Raw genomic sequence first — 27,788 nt, 5'->3', positions numbered from 1 at the left:
CCAAAACTTATCCTGTCTACAAGAAATGCAGGGACAGGGGATGGAACAGAGAGTGAGGGACCGGGCCAACCAATAACCAGTCCATCTTGAGACCTATCCCATGGGCAACCACCAATCCCTGACACTATTAATGATACTCTGTTATGCTTGCAGACAGGAGTCTAGCATGGCTGTTCTCTGAGAGGCCCCACTCACCAAATAAGACTCAGGCAGATACAGACACCCACAGCCAAACAGTGGATGGAGCTTGGGGACTCTTATGGAAGAATAGGAGGCAGGATTGTAGCCCTTAAGGGGATAGGAACTCAACAAGAAGACCAACAAAATCAACTAACCTAGATCCTTGGGGCACTCAGAGACTAAATCACCAAAGAACAGGCATGGACTGGACCTAGGACTCCCTGCACATATGTAGCAGATGTGCAGCTTGGTATTCATGTGGGTCTGAGCAACTGGGGCTGGGGCTATCCCAGAAGCTGTTGCCTGTACCTAGGCTATATTCTACTAGCTGTTCTGCTTTGTCTGGCCTCAGTGGGAGAGAAAGTGCTTAGCCTCACAGAGACTTGAAGTGCCAGGGTGAGGGGTACAGGGGTGTGTGGGAGGTCTGTGAGATGGGAGGGCATCTGCTGAGAAGAAAAGGGGAGGGGAGATTCAGGAAGGATTGTGGGAGCAGGTGACCATGAAAGGGGCAGTGAACAGGATGTAAAGTGAGTAAATAAAAGAAAAAAATTAATTAAATTACACCCCCAATTCCTGCCATAGAACACTGTTTCTATTGAGTTAATTTAAATCTACAACCAGATACTAGTTTGCTTTTATATATCAAACATTTAATAAAGTCTAAAAAATGTTTTAAAAGTCATCTTTCCTGTCTTTTAAACTGTCATCTTTCTTCCAACCTTTATCAGACATAACCTAAAGTTCAACAAATCTCCTCAGTCCCACTTGGGAAGGAGAAGACAGCAATCTCAAAGGGGGAGGGGGAGAGCTGGAAGGGAAAGAGTATCAGGATGGAAGGGGAAAGAGAGGAATCTGATCTGGTATTGGGTGAGGGGACAGGACTGAAGCCCTAAGGGCTAGCAGAAAGAATGGAAACAGGCAACCTTGGAGATAGGAAGTTGGGGGGGGGGGGCTCCAGAATGCATCAGAGACCTGGGAGGTGAGAGATTCTCAGGACTCAAAGAGAGGGACCTTAGATGAAATGCCCGACAGCAGGGAGAGGGAACTTATAGAGCCCACCTCCAGCAGGAAGACAGGGCATCAAGTGAGAGAGGTGGTTGCCATCCCACAGTCACACCTCTGACCCATAATTGTTCCCATCTGAAAGAATTACAGGGATGGAAATGGAGAGGAGCCTGAGGAAAAGAAGACTCAGCATCAGGCCTAAAGTGGGATCCAACTCAAGGGGAGGTCCCAAGGCCTGACACTATTACTGAGGCTATGGAGCGCTCACAAAAAAGGGACCTAGTATGACTGCCCTCCAAAAGACCCAAGAAGCAGCTGAAAGAGTCAGATGCAAATATTTGCACCCAATCAATAGAAAGAAGCTCCTGACCCATGTGGTTGAATTAGGGAAAGGCTGGAAGAAGCTGAGGAGGAGGGTGACCCTGTAGGAGGACCAGCAGTCTCAATTAACTTGGACCCCCAAGATCACTCAGACACTGGACCAACCAGGCAGCACACACCACCTGATATGAGGCCCCCAACACACATACAGCAGAGGACTTCTGGGTCTGGGTTCAGTCATAGAAGATGCACCTAACCCTCAAGAGACTGGAGGCCCCAGGGAGTTTAGAGGTCTGGTGGGGTGGATGATGGGTAGTGGGTGATGAGGTGAGGGTCAGGGTATGGTCATCCTTGTGGAGACAGGGGGTCAGAGAGGAGGTATGAGATGTGGAACAGTTGGAAGGTGGAGTTAAAAGAGAATAAAAGCTGGAGTATAAATAAATAAATAAATAAATAAATAAATAAATAAATAATTTTTTAAAATGCAAAGATAACTGAAAATTAAAAAAAAAAAAGTTCAACAACCCTCAGCTCATGTTTGCAAATGAATGAGCTCATGCTCAGAGAGGGCTCCTTAATGACCTCAGTAACTCCAGAAAGATTCCTACAGAACAGTGGGAAAACATACTTTGCGTATTTGTTTGATTCAATAATGAAGGAGTACTATTGTATGTTCTCTGCAAACTCTGTGAGTATTATAGTCATGATAAGTGGCTAACTAAGAGTAATTGTCAGATTTTCTTCAGGTATAAATAAGACAGAAATCTTAGGGACGTTCACAGAACTGTATGCACAGGGCTAACAGAATTAAATGTCAGACACTGTTGTTGGTGAACTGGACATGGAATACAGTCCACTGAAAGGAAATAAACATTCCCCATATTGAAACACTGTCTGGAATCCCATTCTTCTTTCCATAGCTGATGGTTTTAAAAGGTGGGTCGGCAGAGAAACGAGGATACAAAGTCCTACTCACCCAGTTTTGAGACTTTAAGAATTCATCAAAGCTCCTTGGGGGATCCGGTAATTTCTAACGAAGCAAAATCAGTCAATTGTGTTAATTCTGATTGTACTTAACTCACATAGCTCACTAAACCAAAATATGGTATTTAAGTTAGAAGTTTTGGAATTTGTAAGCTATTGTAAACCATTCATTGTGTGCTTTGTAGAGTCCACACACTGTGAAAAGGGATAGAGGCCAGTGCTTCCCTGCTGCTGCTACAAGAAACCCCAACAAGACTTTTGCTGAATGCTCTCATTTCAAAATCTAATAAGAGTTCCAAGATAATTTTGAGATGTGGAATGTATCTATAATAAACCCAGAACCAGAAATGTAATAAATCTTTACCTTGGTGACAGGGAAGCAGCAGCAGTAAAACTGTGAGATACTCTGTAGGCTCCAGGCTAACAACTCATAATCGCATTTGTATTGTATAGGAGTTTCTCTGAGCACTGAAAATGTACTCAACCATAAATGAATTTTATCAAGATAAAACGAGAGTCCTCGTGGAGACTTTGTACACATTCCTCCTTCAACTTAGATATTTCCCTGTCTAAAACTCTCTCTTTCCAAGTCCTTCTTCACCTATTTAGTTCTCAAAAATATCAAATTAAAAGTAACTTTTAATTGGAAGATTGAAAATTCTAGACCAAACTAATTACCCAGAAAGACTTGGTTTAAAACAAAGCATCCACGAAGACACAAACAGATACTTTTTTCTAAAAAGGCTTTAACCTCCAAACTTACAAAGTTTTTTTCATGGTAATATTGTTCAGATTCATGTCTCCAGGGATATAGAGACTATGTACATCAGAACTGAATCTCATAAATTAAATATAGCAGCTGTCCCAAGTCTGTAAGGGCTTGTTGTCTTCATCATTTGATGAATAGGTGAGTAGATAAATGGGAGAAGTATCTAGTTATGTGAAAAATAATAACATGTCTAGATAATGAAAAATTAGTGAGGAGGAGCCAAAGAGAGAAAGAGAGAGAGAAAAATTTGGAAATCCTTAATATAGCTTAATAACTAATTAGCATACCTTACTAGTGGCTGAAAAGAATGAAATCATATTTTAGTTTACTAAAACACTTATTTTTTCACCAATTAAATGGTCCAGTTTATAAAATCACAGAGCTATACTATATAAACCTAATTACACATTTGGAGTTAAATAGAATATGTCATTCTCTTAATATTATTTAAAATATATGAATATCATTAAACATACATTTAACAATGATAATAAAACATTATATAAAATATCAAGAACAGATGAAGTCAAGTATTAAAGAATCTAAGGCTAAGTAGACACAGAAAGAGAAATGAGGAGTAGAGTATACAAAAGGCTTAGAAATAAAATAAATGAAGCCAATTTACATGTTTTATATTTTAGTGGTTATCAACCTATTTCAATTAAATTTTTGGTTGTGAACCTAGCTAGCTTTTAACAGCTGAGCCATCTCTCCAGCTCACTATTTTAATTATAACCTGAAAATAATATCACATTTTACTTGAAAGAAAGAGAAAATGAATGGAAGGCATGAAACAACTTTTCATGCCATGAAGGCAACTTTTAGCCAACTTCAATATGAAATTCACAACCTGGAATAACATGAAAAGGACTTAAGAAATGGGAGGTAAACACACATCTACTCTCATGGAAGGAGAGAGCTGCTCTGTGGAAACAACAAGGAAAAGCCAGGTCATACAGAAAGCATTCTTTTCTAGGTGTTAATGAAAGTCAGCAGACACTGATAACAATGATGGTCAAGGTTATAACACTTCATTCAAAACTTATCAAAGCTCTAAACTCCATGCAGGCTTCTCAGCACCAGGCTCAGATCAACAACAGGGTAAGCCCACGAAGCCAGCCAGCTGATGACCTGAAATCTAGAAAGAAACATACTCTATATATGCACAAATCCACAACAGCTTCCTTACCTGAGGGACAGTCAACTCCATCCACTGAACCTTCCCTTGACCTGCCATTGTGAAACAAATGTGAAGATCAATAGAGATCTGCTGTAGCTTAGATGTAAGTATGTTTTTAGGTAACAACTGGAAAGATACCCAAATGCAAAGTCAGATGACTTAAACAACCCCTCTGTGTCACCTTCAAGCCTCACTTACAAATTTTGTCAACAAATCCAAAGTGAAGGAAGAGCGTGTACAGAGGAAAACTAGACAGACTGAATGATTCTTACAGTTTTGAATTCCAGAACCTGAGCAGATTTTGAAAAAAAAAAATCAAACTCCACTTCAAACTTCCCCTACCTCAAATATCAAGAAAATATTAGAATTAGAAGAGGTTGGAGGTTGAGTAAATGCCAAATAAACTCAATCCAATTAAAGTTACAGCTTAACCCTAAAACTCAGCTCAACTCAAGGAAGATTCTGGAGCACCCTTTCATTCTAAGAAAGTTCCAGATCAGCCCTTTACTCTAAAAGCCAAACAAGAAAAAGGCTGGTGCTTTCCAAAACTTAAAACTAGCAAATCTCAGTGTTCTACAATGACTGTTACATAATGTTCAATTTAACATAATGTTAAATGTACAGCAATTACAGAGTAGCCCAAGAAAGAAGAGGAGCCATAAACCAGGGGAAATGCTGTCAATATAAATCAGGTAAGCAGACAAGGGTGTAAAAACTACTGTAAGTATATTAAAGATATTATGGTGTAGGCTGACTAACAGTGCCTGAAGAAATGGAGTGTTTCAGATATATCAGGAGTAAAGAGCAGTAATCCCAGCTACGCAGTCGGTTGAAGCATGAAGATTCCAAGTTTGAAGTCTTCCTAGGCAATTTAGCAATGAAGTCTTAAATTAAACACTAACTCAAAACAGAAAGTGGACGACAGCCTTTGCTCAGGACTATGACTCTATGTCTTCGATTAGGCTTTGTTGGATTCGAACAAGAGATTAAAGCTCTTCTCAATAATTCAGGCCCCACTCTTCGGCAAATGACCCAGAGTTAGCCTTTCTTTTTTTCTGCAGCATGGTCACACTAATTCTTATCATCCTGAATAAGCTTTTCCTCGTAGACTTAAGGAACTGGAGTAACCAAAATAAACACCCTTGGGCTGCTGAACGTGACATTATAACTGTAAGATCCATCCATGCTGTCTCATGTAATGAAAAAATATGATTCTTGTTGTATACTACTGGAGTGCATAATACTTTCAAAGTCTATTTGTCTGTTCAGCCTTTGGGGAACTCAAGTCAGTTCCCACTCATGTGTTGCTCCTGTCAACATGAACATTCTTGTTAATGTCTTCTGGCATGCATTCTCTAACTCATAGTGGGGTGGCTAGGTCAGCTGAAGTGAGCACTGCCAAAGAGACTTCCAAAACAGTTGTATACTGATTTTCATTTTCAATAATGTATGAAAGCTTCACAAACTACATTCTTGCTAAGAATCTAAGATTTAAAGAGATCTGTAGACTTAGCAATGCCTTTTGGATTTTTGTTTGGTTTTGGTTTGGGGTTTTTTTTGTTTGTTTGTTTGTTTGCTTGGTTGGTTCATTTGTTTTTGGGTTTTATTGTTTTGTGTTGTTTGAGACAAGGACTTACTATGTTGCCCAAACTGGTCTTCAACTCATGATTCTCCTGCTTCAGCTTCCTGAGTAGCTGGGATTACAGGTATGCATCACCACATGAAAGAGCCAGGCATCATTTATTAGTCACTTAATTATGGGGCTACATTACACCAGTAAATACACCAGTAAGTCATTTGTCATGCCAATAGCAGCATGTGCTTACACAAAGCTAAATAGTATAGCACTTAGCACACAGTATTGCTACACATTTAGCATACATTACTGACTGGGTAAGCAGCATGATCCATCAGCACCACAAATGTGATTAATGCTAGTACATTAATGTAGCACAGAATCACAAGTATACAGCCTTTTCAGATTGGCTTCCTTTGGCTAATAATGTGCACTAGAGTACTTTCATGCCTTGATAGCTCATTTTTAATTATACTACTTGAATTACTTTGAGAATTTCATATAGTGCATTTTGATCATATTCACCTTCTTTCCTAACTCCTTCCAGATACACCCTCTCCATCCTCAACTTCCTACACACCCAACTTTAAGTTTTCATCATCATAAAAACAAACAGCAACAAAACCTTATCCAGTCCAATTTGTGTTGCACAACTACTCTTGGGAGTAAGGGCTGTCCTGGAGTATGGTTTTTGTGAGTTACCATACTTCTATATTGCCAGATATGCTATGACCCCAATTCCTAGGAGGTGTTCAAAAGAGAAGCCTGTGACTCAGAGCCTACTATATCTTCTAACTAGGGACAGTTATATGGATCTTTTATCAGAAAGGTTTGTCATATTTTTTATAAAAAATTATTAGGTATTTTCTTCATTTACATTTCAAATGCTATCCCAAAAGTCCCCCATACCCTCCCCCTGCCCTGCTCCCCTACCCACCCACTCCCACTTCTTGGCCCTGGTGTTCCCCTGTACTGGGGCATATAAAGTTTGCAAGACCAAAGGGCCTCTCTTCCCAATGATGGCCGACTAGGCCATCTTCTGCTACATATGCAGCTAGAGAGAAAGAGCTCTGGGGGTACTGATTAGTTCATATTATTGTTCCACCTATAGGGTTGCAGACCCCTTCAGCTAAAGGTTTGTCATATTAAGCCATTGATAATTTGTGGTTTCCTGGGATGGCTGAAAGTTCTCTATGTTAGTTTACCTTACAAGTTACACTTTCTTTGATAACCCTTTAGGAAGTGTGAACTATGTTCCTTTTCCTAGTATCTGAACAGGCCTAAAGTCTCATTTGCAAGCAAAAGAATAGGAGAGAGGTAACACTGTTATTTTTTGAGGATGGGTCCAAAAGGACATGTGATTTCAGCCTTCTTTGCAGTGCTCCATTTGTAGTCTCTCCAGCCTGGGGTTGTTTTCTTTTCTTTCTTTGGGGTTTTTGTTGTTGTTGCTTTTTTGTTGTTGTTGTATTGTTTTGTTTTTGGTTGGTTTGGTTTTGTCAGCTTAACACAATTAGAATAATCTTGGAGGAGGAACATCAACTGAGAAAAATGCCTCAATCAGATTGTCTGTAGGCAAGTCTGTCGTGCAGTTTATTGACTGGTGATTGATGTGGGTGGGCACAGGTGGCACTGCCACCCCTGATAAGGCAGTCCTTGGCTATATAAGAAAGCAGGTTAAGTAAGCAATGGGGAGTAAGCTAGGAAGCAGTACCCCTCCATGGCTTCTGTCTTAGCTCCTGCTTTAAGTTCCTGCTTTGGTTTCCATCAATGGACTATGGCCTGGAATGTAAGCCAAATAAATTCTTTTCCTCCCCAAGTTGCTTTTAAGTCATGGTTTTATCACAGCAACAGAAACTCTCAGACTCCCAGCCTAAGCTAATACGTCTGCTCCTCTCCTGCCTCACTGTGAGGAGGATGAGGCTGCATAGTGAATGTATTAATAGGCACCCTGATAGCATGCTCAGTCTTCCCATTTGACTTACAAGAGAAAACAAAACACACCAATCCATTATGCACTAGACCACATGGTTGTTTCAAACTACTGTACTTTGGAGTTATTAGTTACACAGGCATAGCAACCTAGAACATTGGTAAATAGGAATGCTTGCCGTATCTATGCATATATGCACATATGTATATATGCACATACATGCAACTGAAAGTTCTATTGGGTAGACCTTTACTAAGTATAATGTACTAAACATAATGACTTTCTGCCATGAATAATTTCATTATTTAAAAAGTATGTGATTTTGTTTATTTTAGACAGTATCTTCCCCAGTCTAGACTGGCCTGAAACTTACTATGTGTGCTAGGATAGTCTCAATCTTTTGATTCTCCTGGCTCCCCAATAAAGATATGAGTTATCACTGCTGGCTCTAAAGTATAGTTTTGACTTAAGTTTTTGTTGTTGTTTATAAATAGGTCAAGATGTGAAACAACATATCCTATGCAACACCCTGTCCAGTTGGAAATTCTTCCCTAGACTCCAACCACTCATCAGGATGTGGCTTCATGGACTCCCCCAGCCTCTTTTGAGGTTCCTAAAATTTGTCATAATGCTTCCTGTACTACCCATACTTAACATGTAAGCACTTCCAGGGCAAGGTGTAAAGATGACAATAACAAAGCTAAAAATTGAAAGGGCTAACAATTAAAAGTCAAATATCCCATTTTCTGATGTTCAAGCCCTCACTGTGTGATGCCTAACTTAGTGACTTGTGATGTTGTGCACAATTAACTAAAGCTTAATTCCTAAGGCAGGTAGACATGTCAATGTGGGTCTCAAAGTAGACTCTCAACTGTTTTAGCATTCAACATATATGAATACCATTCTGGTGGCTCTCACATTGTGTCTCAAAAGGTTAGTAACTTCCTTTTCTGTTTTGATAAGTGAAGGTATAGTGGACTGGCTGACATTTAGAATGACTTTTGTTCTGCATGCCTCTCTTTCTTAAAACATTTTTGCTTAAAGTCTAAATTCAAATATCCATGGTCTAATTTCTACCTCATTCTCACTAGTTCTGAAATTCCTTTTCTGTATTCAAATCAGGAATACTAGTTTGGCTGGTATTTGAGGTCTCCAAAACATTAAGGGACCTATTCAGGCTCTCTCTCTCTCTCTCTCTCTCTCTCTCTCTCTCTCTCTCTCTCTCTCTCTCTCTCTCTCTCCCCCCCCCACCCCCTATTCAAGTAGAAGCTACCACTCATGGCCAGGCTGGAAATGGGCCTTCCTCCCACTTACAGGTATGATCCTGGGAATTCATGTTAACCATTGTCTATTTTTCTGTTAAAACTTTTATAAATTCTGGTGTGGTAAATATCAGTGTCCTGGTTTGTCATTCGTGATTACACACAAGGCTGTTCTTTTTCTCCCATTGGCTAATTTCATAATTCTCCACTCATTAAATAAATTGCTTGATATATGACAGTTTTGTTTCTAATTTAACAACTATTGTTTAGGTTTCTTTGAGGTGGAGCATAGAAAAATAACTTAATCATTTATCCCCATATATTAGACTTAAAAACAACATAAAAGAAAAATACAGGTGTCAACTCTGCGTGTTGTACGCAAAGCACATAATGCATAAACGGTTTTTCTAAGAAGTCTATCAAGCTTGAACTACCAACCACCTAAAGCTACAAGTCTGAGATCTCATAAATATAGTATTTGGGGAGGTAAAGCGGTGTTACTAGCTCCTCACTAACTCACAGAAACTACTTTCGAAAATGCAGTTCCGGAACACGTCACCAGTTGCGCTGGGGGCCCACAACGGGTGGCACAGCAGGAAGCTGACGGTTCCTTTGGAACAGGTCGCCCGGTAAGCGAAGGCGGGACTTCCGAACGAGTTCCTCCTGCTCGCCCACGGGATTCTCCCTCTGAGCATGCGCCACGGTCAGCTTCCCCGTGGCCCTGGCAACCGCCAGGCCCCGCCCTCCCGTGTTCTGCGGAAAGCGCTCCGGGTGGAGCGCGTGGAGCGGAGGCGGTACGGACCGAGAGTTGAGCGTGGTGCAGGTCGGCCTCCCCTCGGGTCGGGTGGCTCGGGCCGGACGCCAGCCAGACCCAGCGGAGGTCTCACTGCGGCCTCGTGCTGCGTGTGGCGTGCCCGTGGAGGCAAGACTCGAGTGGTCTGGGGCCTAAATGAAGCCTTATTAGGCTTCCTAAGTCGGCGTTGCTCACTCCTGGCACGGTCAGCTCCCTGTGAGCGCCGATTCAGGCTTTGGCGTGGTTTCGGCATGGTCGCGGGAAAAGGAAACCAGATGTGTGCTGTTACCGTCAGCCGATAAGCAGACGCGTTTCTTGTGTGTCTATTTCTTGGGAATGTGAGACAAGTATAGTAACACTTTGCATTGCTAGTTCCACGAGGTTGGGTAAGAATGATGAGCCCAAGATTGCAGCATTTCAGGACTGTTTATGATTGAACTCCAAATGCAAAATTTTCCAAGACACTCCGCCTGTCTATAATGTGTTCTGTGGGAAGGGATTCAAGTTCTGTGTTTAAAAATGGCGGTGGTATCTTGGATGTTTAAAAAAAAAGGGGGGGGGTATTGTATCTCATCAAATTATATGATCAGTTCTTAGTACTTCACAAGCAAATATTGAAAAGTCTTATGTGGTCCTGAATTTGTCCACAGTTCAAAATAGGAGAAATTTAAAGAATATTCCCTTGGGAGGCAAATCAGCTTAATGTGTTGGGAAAAGTAGCCTTGTGCTGCCGAGCTGTGTAGAGCCCCAAAGTTGAGTACAAAGATAAATCCTGGATGTCTTCTACAGGATGGTTTCAATTTAGTTGACAAGTATTTGAATCTATCTAAAAAAAGAAAATCAGGAATAGGTAAATCGGAAAGAATTGTACTTTAGCCTCATTGAAAAGTGCCTCCAAATGAATATCTATATCAAATATGTGGACCCAGGGATAAGTAGTCAGAAGTGTAAAAGATTGTCTTTGTGTGAGTTTATAAGGAACTGAGTTAGAATCTGACTTTGAGCCTAAAAATAGATGTTAGGTGCAAAGCAGACAGGATGAAACTGCATAAATATCATTATTTTTAGAGAAATTGAGTGGAAAAAAATTTTTTTCAGCCCAAGTTGCAGAGTAGACCATCAGGATGCTAGTTATTTGCCCTTGTTTTCTAATTCTTTACAACTCTCCCCCACCCAACTCCAGCTGCATCGCCCTGCACGTATTTGATAAGTATAGGTATACTTACAGGCATCCATGTCCTTGTCATTGATTGTTATTATACACTACTGGAGACAATGTCAGAATCCACAGGCTGACAGTTCAGTCACAAAAATTGACCCAGCCTCTTCCAAGTCACAAACTGAGCCTTCAGAATTCCCTTCCAACTAGCTACAAGCTGAGAGTCCTTCATCCCCTCTTCAGATGCATTTGATTTGCTTGTGTGGCCCACAGATCTTAGGGGACACTATGCTTGCATTTGATGGTTATTATAAAGGCGATTTTAACAGATTTCAATATACAGGCAGGTGGAGTAGGTAAGGGACTGGAGCACAGGTCCTTCCTCCCTGTGCAGCTGAGGTGGGCTTCCTTACAGCGTGCAGATGCCCTTGCATAGTCAACTGTCCAGAAGCTACCGGAAGTCCTGATGGGGTTTTATAGAGGGTTTTATAGGCTTACTTGCTAACTGAGTGAAAGGAAATCCTCAGGGCCTGTAAGGTTCTTTGGCTTTCCTTCCTCCAAGGGAGGAAACAAGGCAGAATCCGGTACTCATCTACTATTATACTGGAACAATTTAAGTTGAACTTTCTATTACCCCTCCTGAGAAAGGAGTTTTAAGTCAGAAGTCCAGGGAAAAATGAAAAGGGGTGTGTGTGTGTGTGTGTGTGTGTGTGTGTGTGTGTGTGTTCACAATACCCAACTGATTTTACTCATACCACTATAGACTTTTATGTTTTATTTAGATTTACCATGAGTGTTGGTGTCATAGGATGCCAATTCAATTTATATAGTTGAATGTATTTCTGTACAGTAGTAACAGAAAGTCAGAAAGTCTTGTATTATTAATATTTTAAGTCAAAATTACTATATTTGGGGCAAAATGGGTACTATCAGAATGGATTGTCAATGTCTAAATTTTATACTTGAAATCATTTTTAATATAAACATTTCCATTTTTAATGAAAGAGTAACTGAAATTGCTTTTTTGAGTTGGTTGTTTTTAATTTTGTATTTTCAAGCATATCAATTTAGTGGGTTTTGAACTTATTAATATCTGTTGATAAATACTAAACCTAACAGTGTAACTTATACTGGGCAGTTTTATTTGTAATGACAGTACATTGTTGACATTTCATTCCTTCTCATTTTAATTTTTGCAGTGTACCTATGATACATGCTTTAGAAACAGAACATTTTGGTTCAAAGGGAAAATGGCTCTCAGTCCATCTGTAGTTCCTCAAGAAAGTAAAGAAGATAATGTAAACTGTGTAGAAACAAAACCGTCACGGACTGCTTCCATTGCTTCAGAAGACCCCCTTCAAAACTTATGCTTAGCATCTCAGGAAGTGCTTCATAAGGCTCAGCAAAGTGGAAGGTCACGGTGTCGCCAGTGTGGTGGCTCAAGGATGTTCTACTGCTACACATGCTGTGTCCCAGTGGAAAATGTGCCCACTGATCAGATCCCATGTGTGCAGGTAAGAGGCTCGTGGGAAAGTAGAAAAATGCATTTTAAAAAGAGACCATATGTGTATGTGTGTACACGTGTGTGTGTGTATGTGTGTGTGTACATATATACACTGCTCCAGCACCCTGTCTGCCTGCTATTATGCTCCCTGCTATGATCACAGACTCCAATGCTCTGAAAAAAGGAATGTAGATCAGAAAGAAAAACTTATATTTATAGAGCTACTATTTTGATAGAAATTTAACAACAGGATTATTTCCCAAATCATTTGTGTTGCCTACCACTTATTAGAAGTATGTAAGAAAGGATTTGAGCAACTGTATAGTTTTCTAAAGTATATTTTGGTGCCTGCATATAAAATTTGATATGAGAAATAGAAAATCTAGACGATCTTGTTTCTAAATTCTACTTCAGTTTTAAATAAACTTTCAGCCTGCTTGGGAGTAAGAAGTAAGTCTCTCTTAATCCTAAAATTATCTGGAGCATTGTGGTGATTTAAATGAAAATGGTCCCATCAACTCGTATATTTGAATACTTGATCCCCAAACAGTTGGAACTTTCTGGGAAGGATAAGGAGGTGTGGTCTTATCAGAGGAAATGTGTCACGGAGGGGGGGGGGCGGGCGGGGGCAGACTCTGGGGTTTCAAAAGAGCAATTACCAGTGCTCTCTTTCTGAATCACGGTTGTGTCTCAGGATATACGCTCTAAACTACAGCTCCAGTACCATGCCTGCCTGCCTGCTGTCATGCTCCCTGCTATAATGGTCATGGAGTCTAAATGTTCTGAAACTGTTATCCCAAAATAAACTTTTTTTTGTAAGTTGCCTAAGTCATGGTGTTTTGCCACAGCAATAACTAAGAATAAATCAGACATACCTTTATTTGATGCAGAATTTGAAAACTATAAGACTTGAATAAAGATTAAAAAAATCAGAAGGGAAATGAAAATCTCAGCCTCAGCAGCCCTGTTTGAAAGGCTTTGCTTTGGGGCAAGCACTTGTGCCTTCCTCCTGGTGGTGCTTTAATATAGCTGAGTCTCTTGTCAGAAACATGGCCGTCAGAGAAAAAATGATCATCCTGTTGTATATTTCAAAGTAGAGTATGTCTCCCAAACTTCCCTCTGGTCTAGTCAATACTGTAGAGTTTACTCTCCCATGTCAGTATTTAATGTGGTTTGCCTGTCAGATGTATATGAACCAGTGCACAAATGTAAATTCCCATTGTTTGGTGTGCCCTGGTATCACACTGCCAGTAGCTGTAGACTTGCTCGTTGAGAACTGGTGATATTCTAGGTTGGGTCCTGAGGTCATGGGTTATGTATAATTGTCTTATAACTGGAGATTTTAGTTCATAAAACTTCCTTTTTATTCACTTTAAATTAGTCTACGTGATTTGAAAATTTCATTAATAACATTTGATTCTGTGTTCTTCAGTCTTGCTTGTTTTTTATTCTTTTTTAAATTTTTTTTATTTTATTTATTTTTTTTATTACGTATTTTCCTCAATTACATTTCCAATGTTATCCCAAAAGTCCTCCATACCCCCCCTCCCACTTCCCTACCCACCCATTCCCATTGTTTTGGCCCTGGCATTCCCCTGTATATTCTTTTTTAAAAAATCAATTCTGTGTTCTTGATGTAAAGTTGGTCAGAAGTATTAATCTTAGCCTGTACTTTAACTCTACTCATCAACTTGTTAGATAATCAGTTCTTGTAGGAGAGAAATCTTTGTCCTGATCTTTGTCATTCCTCTTTCCCTCTTCCCAGGGCCTAAGATAAAGCTGACCTGGTATTTAGAGGCCCTGGGAAAGGGAAGCGAATTACAGCTGAGGCAGTGCTGTGAGGAAAGTCTGGGGCAGTGCTCATTCAGGAGCAGACCTGTGTAAAATAATCCCCAAACTGCCTACTTAAATGGTAAATTTCCTACCGTTAGAAATCGTCATGTTGGTTTCATGTGGTTGGCCCTATGGCCTAAATGATGACTGGGGGAGTGGAGATGAAAGGGGAGTAGTGGTGCTTGCAGTTCTAATGGGGGGGGAGGGGCTGTTGGAGGTGTGCATTTGTGCCTGCATCCCTCTGAGGTATACTGTTTATAACATCATTGTCCAGAAAGGAAAAGAAAGGAAACTTGGTTTACTTATAGTGTGCAGCTACTGCTCCTCTAAAGAATGGCCTTGGAGCACCTGAAGGGTCAGTCTCTCCCTTCAGGTCCCTGTCATTCTCCACAGGACAAACGCTCTCCTAATGCAGTTCCTCTCCAGGTTCTGAAAGGAAGGCTCTCTCTTCAAGACCCCACCATGCTGCCTCTTGTGTGTGCTCTATCTCTGTTAATGCTGCCCCACTTCAGAGGCCCAGTCATGGCCTCTGTTACCTTGAGACTGCCTCTCCAAGTAATCTCATCTTGAAGGGGGTGTGGTGAACTGAGAACGAATGATAAGCATTATATTTATGCATTTCAAAGTAATTATTTTGAGTTAAAGACCCCAGGTGGAAAGATATTTTATTATTGCATTTATATAAGACTGCAGAAAAAGAAACTTGAAGTGACAACCAGCCTGTGGGAAAGGAAGAGGATGGGATACTAGAAGACCTTTGGCTAGTGGTGGATCCTTATCTTGATTGTGGTGACTAGTTCACAGGTGTAATATATGCCAAACCTATTAGGATGTTGACTAAGCACATGTGTAGTTTAAAACAAGAAACACAATTTTATGTTCCAGAGTAAAATAGCTGCCTTCTAGGACCTGGTCATAGAGCTTCTACCTTCTTTATATGAAGTGGGGGTCTTAGAGATGGCAGATGTACCTACCAAACAACAGAGTTGGAAACGGAGAAACTGAAATAGTAAAAACATTTTAGTTCAAGAAATCCAAGATAATTGTTATCTTTGAACAGAAGCAAGACATAATATGTAAGAAAAATACTTGGGCAAGTATTTTTGAGATACAACTTGAATCAAATATAATGTTAGTGGAGTTATTTGTGATAAAGCCCTTGAAGGCTTATTCTGTTGCTGGTTTTTCTGTTTTTTTTGCGTTTTTTTTTTTTTTTTTTCGAGACAGGGTTTCTCTGTGTATCCCTGGCTGTCCTGGAACTCACTTTGTAGACCAGGCTGGCCTCGAACTCAGAAATCCGCCTACCACTGCCTCCTGAGTGCTGGGATTAAAGGCATGCACTACCACGCCCTGCCTGTTGCTGGTTTTTCTATTGACACCTTAATTGTAATGCCAAAGATCCAAAATTTCAGGTAACTTTGATTAAAAAAAAATTGTATGAGAAACAAGATTTAAATTTGAATTTTAAGTCTGAAGTATCATTTAAGCTTTCTCTTTCTCTCTCTCTTTTTTTTTTGAAAACAACATAAAATGAACCTAGAGTTCATAGGAATTGGTTTTAAAATGTCCTTGGCATGGATGCTGAGATGTGCAGAACTGAGTGCATGTATTACTTAGGTAAAGCAACCCTGGATCATTGTGTTGAGAATGTCACACGTTGTGTGGGCCAGATCATTGCTCAGGTACATGGTCCACATGGGTAGCCTGGTCTATACATTGTGGCCTTCAGTTGTAAGTGCACTCACGGGAACTCAGTCTGAGCTGGGTGGGTTTGCTTCAGAGCTTATATTGTCACAAAATATCATAATTTTATATTCTTTTGTTCCTTTGCCTTTTTGTTTTACCTTAGCTTCCATTGAAGATTGATATCATTAAGCATCCAAATGAAACAGACGGCAAGAGCACCGCTGTGCACGCGAAGCTCTTAGCGCCCGACTCTGTGAACATTTACACATATCCGTGCATTCCGGAGTACGAAGGGAAGGATCACGAGGTGGGCGCCTTGGCACTGACATCCTCATGGGAACTCCCTTGACCAGGATTTAGTATCTCCTTAGCAGTCCAGTGCTGTGTGCAGTTAATGGTATTGACCTTTAAACGGGGTTTTAGTCTTTGCCAGTGTCCTGCTTTTCCTTTCCCCCTTAGGATTCCCCTGTCTGTATTGCTTGTAGATGGTCTAATTTGATACAGACCAGGAAACTGAATTAGCTATCATTGGAATGTCTGCAAAGGAGAAGAAGAAAAAGGACTGCCTCAGAGGAGTTTTTAGAAATTCTCACCAAATTAAGAGTTTTAGTATATAAATATTGAGATATTTCTTAACAGCTGCTTATATGTCTTCCTTGGGCATACCTAGATTCCTAATTCATAATTCTAGTTAAAATTGTCATTTTGGTGGGAAAACATAGCCTTCTTATCAAAAAAGTAACTTTGTAATAGATCTCAAAAAAATAGTCTTTAGGTGCTTCTAAAACAAGCATGTTTACTTTTTTTGAGCTATATATATATTTCTTATTTAATATTTTAAATATGTAAATATATTTTATTTATTATTAAAATACATAAATATATATGTTGATATATATATTACTTTATCTCTATATAATTTAAAACTATTTAGACAGTTATATTTACAAGGAATATCTGAATTTGATATAGTAATATGTTTGTGTATCCTTCTCTGGTCAGCTAAATACCATTTATTTAATTAAATAGAACACACTGCTGCATTCTTCTGTAATTTAAGACAGTTTCCCTGTGTGGTTCACACTGGTCGTCTCAGCTCCCCGCAGCCTCCCATCCCAACCCCCTCCCACCCCCGCTCTAGTGTACTTTATTCTTCTGTCACTAATGGCTGGGAAAGCCATCACACTGTTTCTTCTCCTGCCTGTTCATTTTATTTTCTTTGTAAAATGGACATGATATGTATTCATTGAGCAGTTTTCTGTGGTGGTTTTTAAAAAGCATCGTGTACTTTGTCTTTTGTCTATTTGTCTGGCCCTGACCTCGTGTCCCTGTGTCTCTAGTGCTGTGCTAGAATCACAGGAGTGTAGCACCAAGTCACAGAAATGAATCTGTATTTATTTGTTTGTTTTTAAATTTGGCGAATTATTGACTTGGCTTTGTCAATTAGTGAGAAACTTGTTTTGAAGTAACTTCTCCAGGTAGTATAATATGATTCTATGTTCTTAGGAATGAGCTAAAACTTTACCATATATATAAGAAAACAAATACCACAGTCAACCCAATGCTTATTTCTTTAGACACTCAGCATCTCTTTTTCTTAGAGTTTTAAGTCAGCATTTGTTGAAGATCACAGCACGTAGCTAACTTGCGTTTCTTTGTTTTAGGTTGTACTTGTTTTTCCTGGGCCTCAGTCTATCTCAATACAAGATGTCTCTTTCCATCTACAAAAAAGGATTGAAAGTAAGGGTAGAAACAAAGCTGACGATCTTGATGTGCCACCTCGGAAACTCAGGAGGACTAAGGCCGAGGAAGGCTGGGATCTGAGTGACAGCACACGACAAGGCCCGGAGTTGAAAAGAGTTGTCTTTATTGACAGCACCTGGAGCCAGACAAACCAGATCGCCTCTGATGAGCGGCTTCGGGGTGAGGATGGCGTTTGGGGACTTTCTTCCCCTGACAGCCTTTATTTAGAAAAACTTCACTTCTATGGCTCCCTCAAAAGAAAAGTTCTATCCAATGCTCGGATTTGCTCCATTTCTCATCTCCCTTTCTGTATTCTGTGTGTGTTTATGCATCTATGTACATCGCTGGTGGAACCCTTTCAAAGTAAGCAGTAGGCTTTGCAAAATGGCTCTCAAAATACTGTAGATCTGTTAGAAATAAGGGCACTCCTATGTGATAAATACAATGCCATTGGTGCTCCTAAGAGAATCAATAGAACTTGTACAATATATAACCTACAACCTGTCTTCACATCTCTCCAACATATACAATAATGGCTTTTGTAGCACTTTCTCCTCTGACAGTATTTAAACTCAGATTTTCCGATGCTTGTACATCTTTAGTTTCTTAATCTAGAGCAGTTTCCTTTTTTTTTTTTCTTTTTCTTAATTTAGATTTTGGTAAAGTGGTCAGGTTGGTTGACTGAATGTCTGATCATGATAAACTCAGTCTAGGTACTTTGCTTCCTATGCTTTTTAGATTATTTAAAATGTACATGTATGTATGTGTGCCTGTGTGCACATGTGCAGCCTGTGTGCACATGTGCATGTAGGAGCCCATGGAGGCCAGAAGAGGGCATTGGATCCCCTGGAACTAGAGTTACAGGCAGTTATGAGCTTTCTGTGTGGGTGCTGGAAACCAAACTTGGGTCTTGCACATAAGCAGGAAGTACTATTAACTACTGAGCCTTACCCCAGCCTCATAGTTAGGATACTTTAAAGTAAGAGGAAATCCAGGCTTTTCTGTAGCTGGTCCACTTTGTATCTGTTGTTTGTTGTCATTATTGATAGTAGGTCCTTTCCCTGTAGTTCATTAGTTGTTTGGTAGTGTATGTTGAACTCAAGTTTTATACTTACTTACTGTTGAATTCAGTCAGGAGACATATAAAACAAGCTGTCTCCTTATTTAACTAGGACTATTTGATTTAACAAGAACTACTTGATTAGTGTGATGATTGCTAGATCTTTGCACCATAAAAGTTTATATTCCTTTAGTATACAGGAAAATAATGCTTCCAGGCTACAGATGTTCTCAACAGAGCTTAGTATTAACAGATCATTGCTTCCATCAGTCATTACATTGAGAAGCACAATATGGTGACAGTTTAGTCATGTTACTTCTTCCTGAGTTAATCGGTCCTTTTAACACTGGCCCTAGGAGGTTGTAGTAGTTCTGGCCTCAGTAGACGCAGCAGGATATCTCAAACCTACTTTGACTTTCTTCCTGCTGCAAACTTGGGTTCATCGTTTTCTTAAAGACCCATGGTTCAGTTTACTAGGATCTGATATTAGAAGCTGAGTTGTGTCAGTTGATTGCTACATTCCATTTCTTTAGTAGACAGAGCCAAAGAAATAAATAGGTGTGCATATTGTGAATTCACAGTGGTAGTCTCATCTCACTTTAATATTACAGGAATTTCATTTGTTTTACTTCCATTTCTCTGTCTTTCATAAGAAAAAATTCCACATGCCTATGTGTTTATATGTATATGTGATGCATGTGCATATGTGTATGTGCGTGTGTTTATGTATATGTAGGCTCATGCATGCTACCTACTATATGTGGCGTTCAGAGAATAATGTTGATTGTCATTCCTTGCCTCCCACCATGCTTCAAACAGAGCCTCTTGCTCACTGCATCAGATGAGCCAACTCACAGCTTCTGAGTGTCCTCCAGTCACCACCTCCATCTCAACAAAGGGGTCGGGATTGTAGCTGTGCTTCTGCCTTTGCCTTTCTATGGATTCTGGGATTGACACAGGTCGTCAGGCTGTTGTGCAGCAAGTGCGCTGCTCACTGGGCTGTCTCCGGGCCCTGCATGCCATTTCTGCCTGAATGATATGCTGAGCTCCCAATAACAGCTTAAGTTCCTTTACTTGCCTGTGAACACAGCTGTAGTATGCAGTCTAGGGGTCCATGCTGTTTCTATTGTTTCTTTGAACCTTCCTCGGTGCTTCAAGCATTCTCAGTGGTTTCTCCAAAAGCTTTAAGATTTTCCCAGTTATTGAACAGCCTCGTGATCAGAAGGCAAGAGAACTACTCAGTTGGTATTGCATGGTTGCCAAAAGGTCCCTCAAGAGAAGACCTACTACAGTCTGTTAATCAATTCCAAGCTAAAGGAAGTACAGAGTACATCACACTGACTTAGTTAACTTGTCAGCTAATGGAATAGTTTGTACCTGTGGGCTGTAAGACTTTGAAGAATTCATTGCTGCTGTTTACTAGATGATCCATGCTGCCCTGTGCTTTGGATGAACAAGAAGTCAGTCTGCCACAGCCCCTCGGTCCCCTTACTGCAGCAAGTCACTCCTCAGTTTGAAGATTTGTCTCAGATATTTTTCTTATTACTACCTTATATGGTAATCACTAGGTTCAAATGAAAGAACATGAGTAAAAGTCCTTGAAAAACCTATAAATAGAATTATTCTGCTACGATTCAAAGTCAGCTTGTTTAGGTTTGCCTAAAATGAGATTTGTACAAAAGATTTGTTACTCCTTTCTATTTCCCATAGAAAGCATGCATTTCACTTCTGTGCTAGTTTATAACCATGAAAAGCAAGTCCATACAGGTCCTAATTACGTCCCTGCTTCCTCTGCCTCCTCAGGAATAATTGGGGGACTCTTTCTCAGTCTGGTGACTTTACTTTATACAGTGTTCTCCAATTTCATAGGTTTTTCTGCAGTTTTCAAAATTTTATTATCTACTTACAGCCAAATAGAATTCCATGGTATCCTTACTATATTTTCCTGTTGATAACCATGTAGGCTGACTTCATTTCCTCACTATGTGTATACAGCAGTGATGAAGGGGATGAGACTCTCCATGGTGTGATAAGAAGCCTCCTGAGTGTATTTCCAGGGCTTCTATAGTGAGGCTGTGTGTTAGTTCCATTGTTAGTGTTTTGAGGAACCTCTACAGTGACTCCCGCAGTAGCTACACAGTTTACATTCTCACTGGCAGTGAATAAAAGGTTTTCCCCCAACTCCCCACCTTGTGATGATCGCTCACTTCATTGGTCAATTTATTTCATTTCTAGACATCTAAGTTGCTTTGGTTTGGTTTTTGAGGCAATTACAGTGTCATATTTTTCCCTGACTTCTTTCTCTGCAAGTCCATTATTGGTGCATATTAAAGCTACTGGGTTTTGTATTCTTTGCTGAGCATGATTATCAGGCCCAAGAGTTTTCAGGTGGAGTCCATGCAGTATCTTCAGTGTAGAGTCACAGTGTCTGTAAGAAGCAATAGGTTAATTTCTTCTTTCCGATTCTTATCTTCCCTGTCTTTCTCTGATCCTACTGCTCTAGCTAAAACTTCCAGAACCATATGGAATAGGAGTCAGGGGAATGGGCACCCTTGTCCAAGATTTTAGAAAAAATGCTCTGCTTTCCCTTGTTTAGTGTGTTGGTTGTAGTTTGTCATGTGTCGATTTTATCATGTTGTGGTATGCTCTGTCCATTCTTACTTTCTTGTGGACTTTTATTATGAAGGCATGTTGAAAATAGTTAGGGGGAATGTTGAAATAGTTAGTTTAGTAAAGAGATTCTTCTCGAAGAACCATGACTTCACTAGCCCTGGAAAGATGACTAGGTTTTAAGTATCAGGCATGATTTCCCACTTTAGTGGGTTTAGTTAAGTCTGAATAGATAGCTGTTGGTTACCACCAGGACATGGGTGTCACTACTGTACCCTTAGGATATTGTGCTGTGCTGGTCGTTGTTGTAGTTCGTAGGCGTCATAGCTAGGTAGGACTATTGGTTGCTTCCCTCTTTTGGAAGCATGCATGGTGCCTTCTGGGACCAGGAAAGCTAGTCTTCAAGGAAGAAGCTTTTAAGCCTGCTCTGGGCACTCTGTTTGAAGTACATGGTGTCTTTAGCAGTAAGGTCTTGCCTTCTACCTCTGGGGAGCAACCAAGGGTAGTAATAATACCTATAATATTTTTGAGTCTCATAGACAACATTTACCAACAACTCAAAAAAGGGCTTCTCATGCCTGATGTTGGGGGTTTTGTTAGATCTTTAGCTCTTGGAGGGAGTGAGTTATCAACCCGGATGAGAAAATTTCATATCAAGTATGTATGTATATTTATACACCTACTTATATATATTATAGTATGAATCCTTATGACTTGTTTAGCATCCTTACAGTCATTTCCCCTCCCTCCCTCCCTCCCTCCCTCCCCATCTGCATTTGTCTCCCTCCTCCTCTCTGGTGAGAGACTGTAACAAAATATACTTTAAAAAAGAGTGAATAAAGATGACAACTATTTCAGGAATAAAACCATTTTATCCAATAAATTAAATCCTTTGTGCAAATGGATAATGAAGTTCTCTCAACAAGTCAGAACTTGAAAAGAAGCTGTTAGATAGAAAATAGCAGGAGAGGTAGAAGCCTCTCTGGACTGTTCAGTGGTAAGTGTGTCATATAAGGTCTGAGCTTTGGGGAGATTAAGTGTGCACATGATCCCATTCTATGCCATGCATGTGTCCTTTCTATGTGTACCTCCGTGCATTAAAATAATACCCTGTCTACACTTGGAATAGAAGGAACTTACTGTACTTTAAAAAATATCCTTGAAGCAATTAAATCATCACTGTTTATCAACACATATTATTGTACCAGTTATTGTTATTGTTCTCAAAATAATGTGATTGAGACATAGTCACATGTTCCCTTTTTTGTTTGTTTGGCAGAGTTATTACAAGTTGAACTGAGAACAAGAAAAACTTGCTTTTGGCGCCATCAAAAAGGGAAGCCAGATACTTTCCTTTCCACAATTGAAGCCATTTATTACTTCCTAGTAGACTACCATAGTGCCGTGCAGAAAGAGAAGTACAGAGGACAGTATGACAACCTTTTATTCTTCTACTCTTTTATGTACCGCTTGATAAAGAATGCCAGAGGCTCTGGAGAGAAGGCTAAACCGCAGCCCATCCAGTAGTTCTGCATACCCACTTGTCCTGGGCTCTTGCAGTCGAGCCTTGTTTACTCCGGGGTGATAACCATGTGTTATGCCCATGAGAGGACACAGGGAAGATCCAGCCTTGTTCATTTTATTGTATTTTTTTAAAGTAAAATTTGAAGTTTGGCAATTTTTAAGAGATGATCTTGATTGAAAGACCAATCAGAAGCTAGTTGCTCAATTCGGGCATCTCCCACTGTACTGTACATTTTCATATGCTGTGTTACATTTATGTGATTGTAATTATGTGTGATTAAAGGGTGTCTTATCTTTTCACTTATACTCGCCCTTACCATTCGACTTAAATGAAGTTAGAATCTGTTGGGGGGAAAAATGTAATTTGCTTAAGGTTGGTGGCAGAATTGGCAAAGGTGAGTGTGTTGCACTGTCTCTGGAAGTGAACACTCCCTCCCACTACCTGGCCTCTGCTCTAAGAGAGAACTGTGGCATCACGTGGTCCTGCCAGAGGGATGTGCACATGACCCATTTTGGCAAATCACATGGCCCAACAGGACCAGGTCTGTTTTGATGTATGAGGGATGCTGTAGGAGATGGAATATATTTTTCAAGAGTGAGTGATACAGGGGTAAAATAAATCTCATGTTTACAATGCATTTAGAAACAAAGGTAAGTTTGACGTGATTTAAGTAGGGCAAAGTCTAGATTGGGGCAGGGTGAGGAGTATGCTAAACTCTTCAGACCATCAAAACAGTTGCAGGGTTGAAAGAAAAAGAAGGGAACAGTCTGATCACTCATGTGCCCATCTCATGGCAGCTATAAGAAAGAAGGCCCACACACTTCAGATAAGAGTATTGCACAGCCCTACAGCCAGATAGTCTCTAGTCCTGCTGAAAGCAGATACCTGTGAGAGTACAGAATTGGCTGTTGTACTGACTGGTTTTGTGTGTCAACTTGACACAGCTGGAGTTATCACAGAGAAAGGAGCTTCAGTTGAGGAAATGCCTCCATGAGATCCAACTGTAAGGCATTTTCTCAATTAGTGATCAAGGGGAAAAGGCCCCTTGTGGGCCTTTTGATCAGAAAAGCAAACATCATTTAAAGTGTTAACATAATCTTTAAACAAGTGTAATAAAGGAACTGGGGCTTCCTTAAAGGGACTTCTCTAAAGGTGGCATTACTGGGGGAGTAAGTCCAGTTGGCTGCGGCAAGGAACCCATGACTGACTGCAGACCTGTGAATCTTCAGCTCCATCAACCTCATAATCACTCTTCCCACATGTCTTGGCTTAGTGACAGGTCCTTCTCGACCCATTTGGAAGCCTTAATGAAGAATTAAAGGGACTTTGCTTGGCTGCTGCTTTGATGCCATGTTAATTTGGTCTTTGTCCCAGTCTATCTTTAATAACCACATTTTATTTGATGAAAAAGGTTTCATTTCTGATCCCAAATCCTGTCGTGTCCTTCCACTGAGTTACATGTGTATGCCACCCATCTCTGTGAACCTCTGTCCTTACAGTGCCTTATCTGATGAAGTTACATCAGGAAAAGTGATGTCTTTCACATTATGGAAGAATGATGTATCAATGTTTGGTCTCCAGATACTAATGGTTAATTGGCTCCAATAAAAAGTAGTGCTAATCATTTGGTGAACTTTAATTGAAAACCACAGCTAGCCGGGCGTGGTGGCGCACACCTTTAATCCCAGCACTCGGGAGGCAGAGGCAGGCGGATTTCTGAGTTCGAAGCCAGCCTGGTCTACAAAGTGAGTTCCAGGACAGCCAGGGCTATACAGAGAAACCCTGTCTCAAAAAACCAAAAAAAAAAAAAAAAAAAAGAAAAAAAAGAAAACCACAGCTAAAACAATCTCTGCCCATTCATAAGAATCATTTATCACCAGACAGTAGATACATATTCCTCCACATGAAAAATGGAAGGAAAAGCTTGGAATACGGAGGAAAAAGAGAGTTTGCTATCTTCAGAAAGAATGTATTTATTCAAAAATATACTTTGGTAGTATGTAATAAAAAATGATCCTAGAAATTGAGGAACTGCTGAAGTAATTCAATAAAGTTGGAAGGTAATATATCAGAATAGAACATTCTAATTTCTAAATACTTAATGTTGGCCTTGTTAAAAGTTGTAATTGAGACAACGGAGTACCTGTTTATTACTGAATTAAGCACACACGACAACTTGAAGTGCAAAGATGTCAGTGCTTTGACTAGCTAGACACTCTGTTGGAAAAAGTTGGAGACTGCATACACGGCAATAGTAACTTCACAAAAAGTAAGCAACAGCAGGTGGTAGGAAAATCCAAATACTTTGTTAATTAGTTCATATATTGTTATTTGAGCTTCCTGAGATTGTTGAGAGAACCCAAAGCCCTCAAATTATTTTTAATTAAAAATACGGACCATCTAGAGACTGCCGCACCTGGGGATCCATCCCATAATCAGCCTCCAAACGCAGACACCATTGCAGACGCCAGCAAGATTTTGCTGAAAGGACCCTTGATATAGCTCTCTTGTGAGGCTATGCTGGTGCTTGGCAAACACAGAAGTGGATGCTCACAGTCAGCTATTGGATGGATCACAGGGCTCCCAATGGAGGAGCTAGAGAAAGGACCCAAGGAGCTGAAGGGGTCTGCAACCCCATAGGAGGAACAACAATATGAACTAACCAGTACCCCGGAGCTCGTGTCTCTAGCTGCATTTGTATCAGAAGATGGCCTAGTCGGCCATCAGTGGAAAGAGAGGCTCCTTGGTCTAGGAAACTTTATATGCCCCAATACAGGGGAACACCAGGGCCAAGAAGTGGGAGTGGGTGGGTAGGAGAGCGGGTGTGTGTGTGTGGGGGGGGTATAGGGAACTTTTGGGATAGCATTTGAAATGTAAATGAAGAAAATACCTAATAAAAAATTGGAAAAAAATGTGATTATTGTGTGGATGTGTATGATTTATAAGGGTGAGGTTATGTGCCTTGGCATGTGCACTTAGAGGTCAGAGGTTACCCTTGTGGAGTCTGCAGATTGAAGGCTAGCTTGGACAGATCATTGGTTTGAGCTCTGAGCATCTTTACCTAGTAAGCTATATCTCACCAGCCCCCCAGATGGTTTTTAATCATAACATTTCATATCCTTTGAGACTCTGGAAAACAGTTTTATTTTACATGTTGGTTATGGTAAGTACTATATAGTCACTACATATTTATGGTGGAATATTGTGTCATGGAGAAATTTGACTCAGATAATATGTTTATATACTCAATTGACTGATTAATGTCAATAAGTATGTTTATTCAGTAATTCTGTCACTAGAGTTAATTAACTAGCTAGTCAGAAAGACGTTTTGGCTATCTTTGCTGGTTTGTTTGCTTGCTTGTTTGTTTGTTTGTTTGTTTGTTCATCTGTGAGACACAATCTCACTCTAGCCCAAGCTAGCCTGGAAATCACTGCTCACTATTTAGTCTTGAACTATCAGCAGCCTTTCTGCATCAGCCTCATCAGTGCTGGGATTGTAAGTGTGAGAGAGTGCACTCAGTTCTAAAAGTCATTTCTAAATCTGGTACAAGGTTGGTTGTACCAGAGAGGGAAATGCACAAGGTCTCCCTGGAGGTATCTGCGAATGTAGCGTATTTGAGAAAAGACTTGGAATTACATGTGCCATGGAAAAGTAACACAAGATTGCAGAAGTCATGGTAACATAGAGTAGGCCAAAGTGGCCTTGGTGAACAAGTGACTTTTACTGGGGTTGCTAACAGGAAGATGGATGAGGGGTTACCTACAGGATCATGGATGACTCAAAAGCAGCTGCATCATCAAAAAGTTCATCCTAACACAGGCGCCAACTGAAGGAAGCTGCAGCTCTGGAGAACTCTGAAGCTTGCGGGTAGGAAGCTGGACAGGCACACAAAATGTATTTTCATCATATGTTCTCCTCCTCCTCCAAAAAGCCAACAACAGCAAACAACATGGAGCTGGTTTTGTGTTCGCCAATTACTACTGTGCATGAGGCCTGCTCTGTCCTAAAAGAAGAACCAATTGGGCTGATAGTGTTCTCCACAAGAATCATAGTACCAGGTATGGGAAACCTTTCAAATAGTCAAGGTAGTACAGGTGGCTCCCCAAACAATGTAGACAATAGATGGTAGCCCTGCATGCCTCCCAGGCGTTAAGGATGGATCCCTGTTGCTGCTGCCGACAACCCATGTAAGAAAGAGGACTGGGATGATTAGAGCTGGATCTGACCTGACAGCCTTTCCTGCAGTCTAGCTTCTATGGTTCCAGCAGCCAACCAGTGGAAGAAAGAAATTAAACAGTCCTGCATGAACCATGGCAGTTACCAGCATGGAGAGATATGCATAAAGATGCAGTAAAGAGTGCTTACATGGACTTAAGATGTCACTCAACAGAAAGGAAGTTAAACCTGTTCTGGAAACCTAGCCAGCTTCCCGGGGCTCGTGAGATCATGGACCTTAGTCAAGACTGTTATCTCGTACCTTGCAGGTCCAGCACAATTCCTAATTACACTTAAAGTCCTATCCTTATACCCGAAGTTAAGTGTAGCCATCACCCCCCTCATCAAAGATGCCTCTCTTTATAGCAAGTAGGCCCATCATCAAAAAACATGGCTGAATACAATAATAATAACAGGCCTTGGGAAGCCCAGTCCCAACAGATACGTTTA

At 40.4% G+C, this 27,788-nt stretch overlaps 2 protein-coding genes across 7 annotated transcripts in view; one reads left to right on the top strand and one right to left on the bottom strand.

Moving 5' to 3' along the window:
* The window catches only part of Fam227b (family with sequence similarity 227 member B), a 170,158-nt gene extending 160,280 nt beyond the window's left edge, over positions 1-9,878 (bottom strand). Inside the window, exons 1-3 of the mRNA XM_085834499.1 lie at positions 9,728-9,878; positions 4,449-4,489; positions 2,483-2,536 (exon numbers count right to left, since the gene is read on the bottom strand). Coding sequence (XP_085690625.1) covers positions 2,483-2,536; positions 4,449-4,469 — 75 coding nt within the window. The 5' untranslated portion in view covers positions 4,470-4,489; positions 9,728-9,878. The remainder of the gene's footprint in view (positions 1-2,482; positions 2,537-4,448; positions 4,490-9,727) is intronic.
* Positions 9,879-9,968: 90 nt separating this feature from the next.
* Dtwd1 (DTW motif tRNA-uridine aminocarboxypropyltransferase 1) lies at positions 9,969-24,951 on the top strand. Of its 6 annotated transcripts, none has more exons than XM_021156082.2 (5): positions 9,969-10,030; positions 12,359-12,673; positions 16,346-16,489; positions 17,847-18,105; positions 22,875-24,951. In XM_021156082.2, exons 2-5 carry the CDS (start codon positions 12,410-12,412, stop codon positions 23,120-23,122), a joined length of 915 nt encoding a protein of 304 aa, XP_021011741.1. In that variant the 5' UTR covers positions 9,969-10,030; positions 12,359-12,409; the 3' UTR covers positions 23,123-24,951. The 6 variants fall into 6 exon arrangements, with proteins under 6 accessions (XP_021011741.1, XP_085690612.1, XP_085690618.1 ...); XM_085834486.1 differs by having other exon boundaries at positions 17,847-18,288; XM_085834492.1 differs by lacking the exon at positions 9,969-10,030 and adding an exon at positions 10,037-10,317 and having other exon boundaries at positions 17,847-18,288.
* The last annotated feature ends 2,837 nt before the right edge of the window (positions 24,952-27,788 follow it).

Source organism: Mus caroli, unplaced genomic scaffold (assembly GCF_978045245.1).
Source record: "Mus caroli unplaced genomic scaffold, Mus_caroli_1 scaffold_2, whole genome shotgun sequence".
In the NCBI taxonomy this organism is placed as follows: Eukaryota; Metazoa; Chordata; class Mammalia; order Rodentia; family Muridae; genus Mus; species Mus caroli.
The sequence above is the reverse complement of the archived record's forward strand: the minus strand, read 5'-3'. Positions and strand labels throughout refer to the sequence as shown.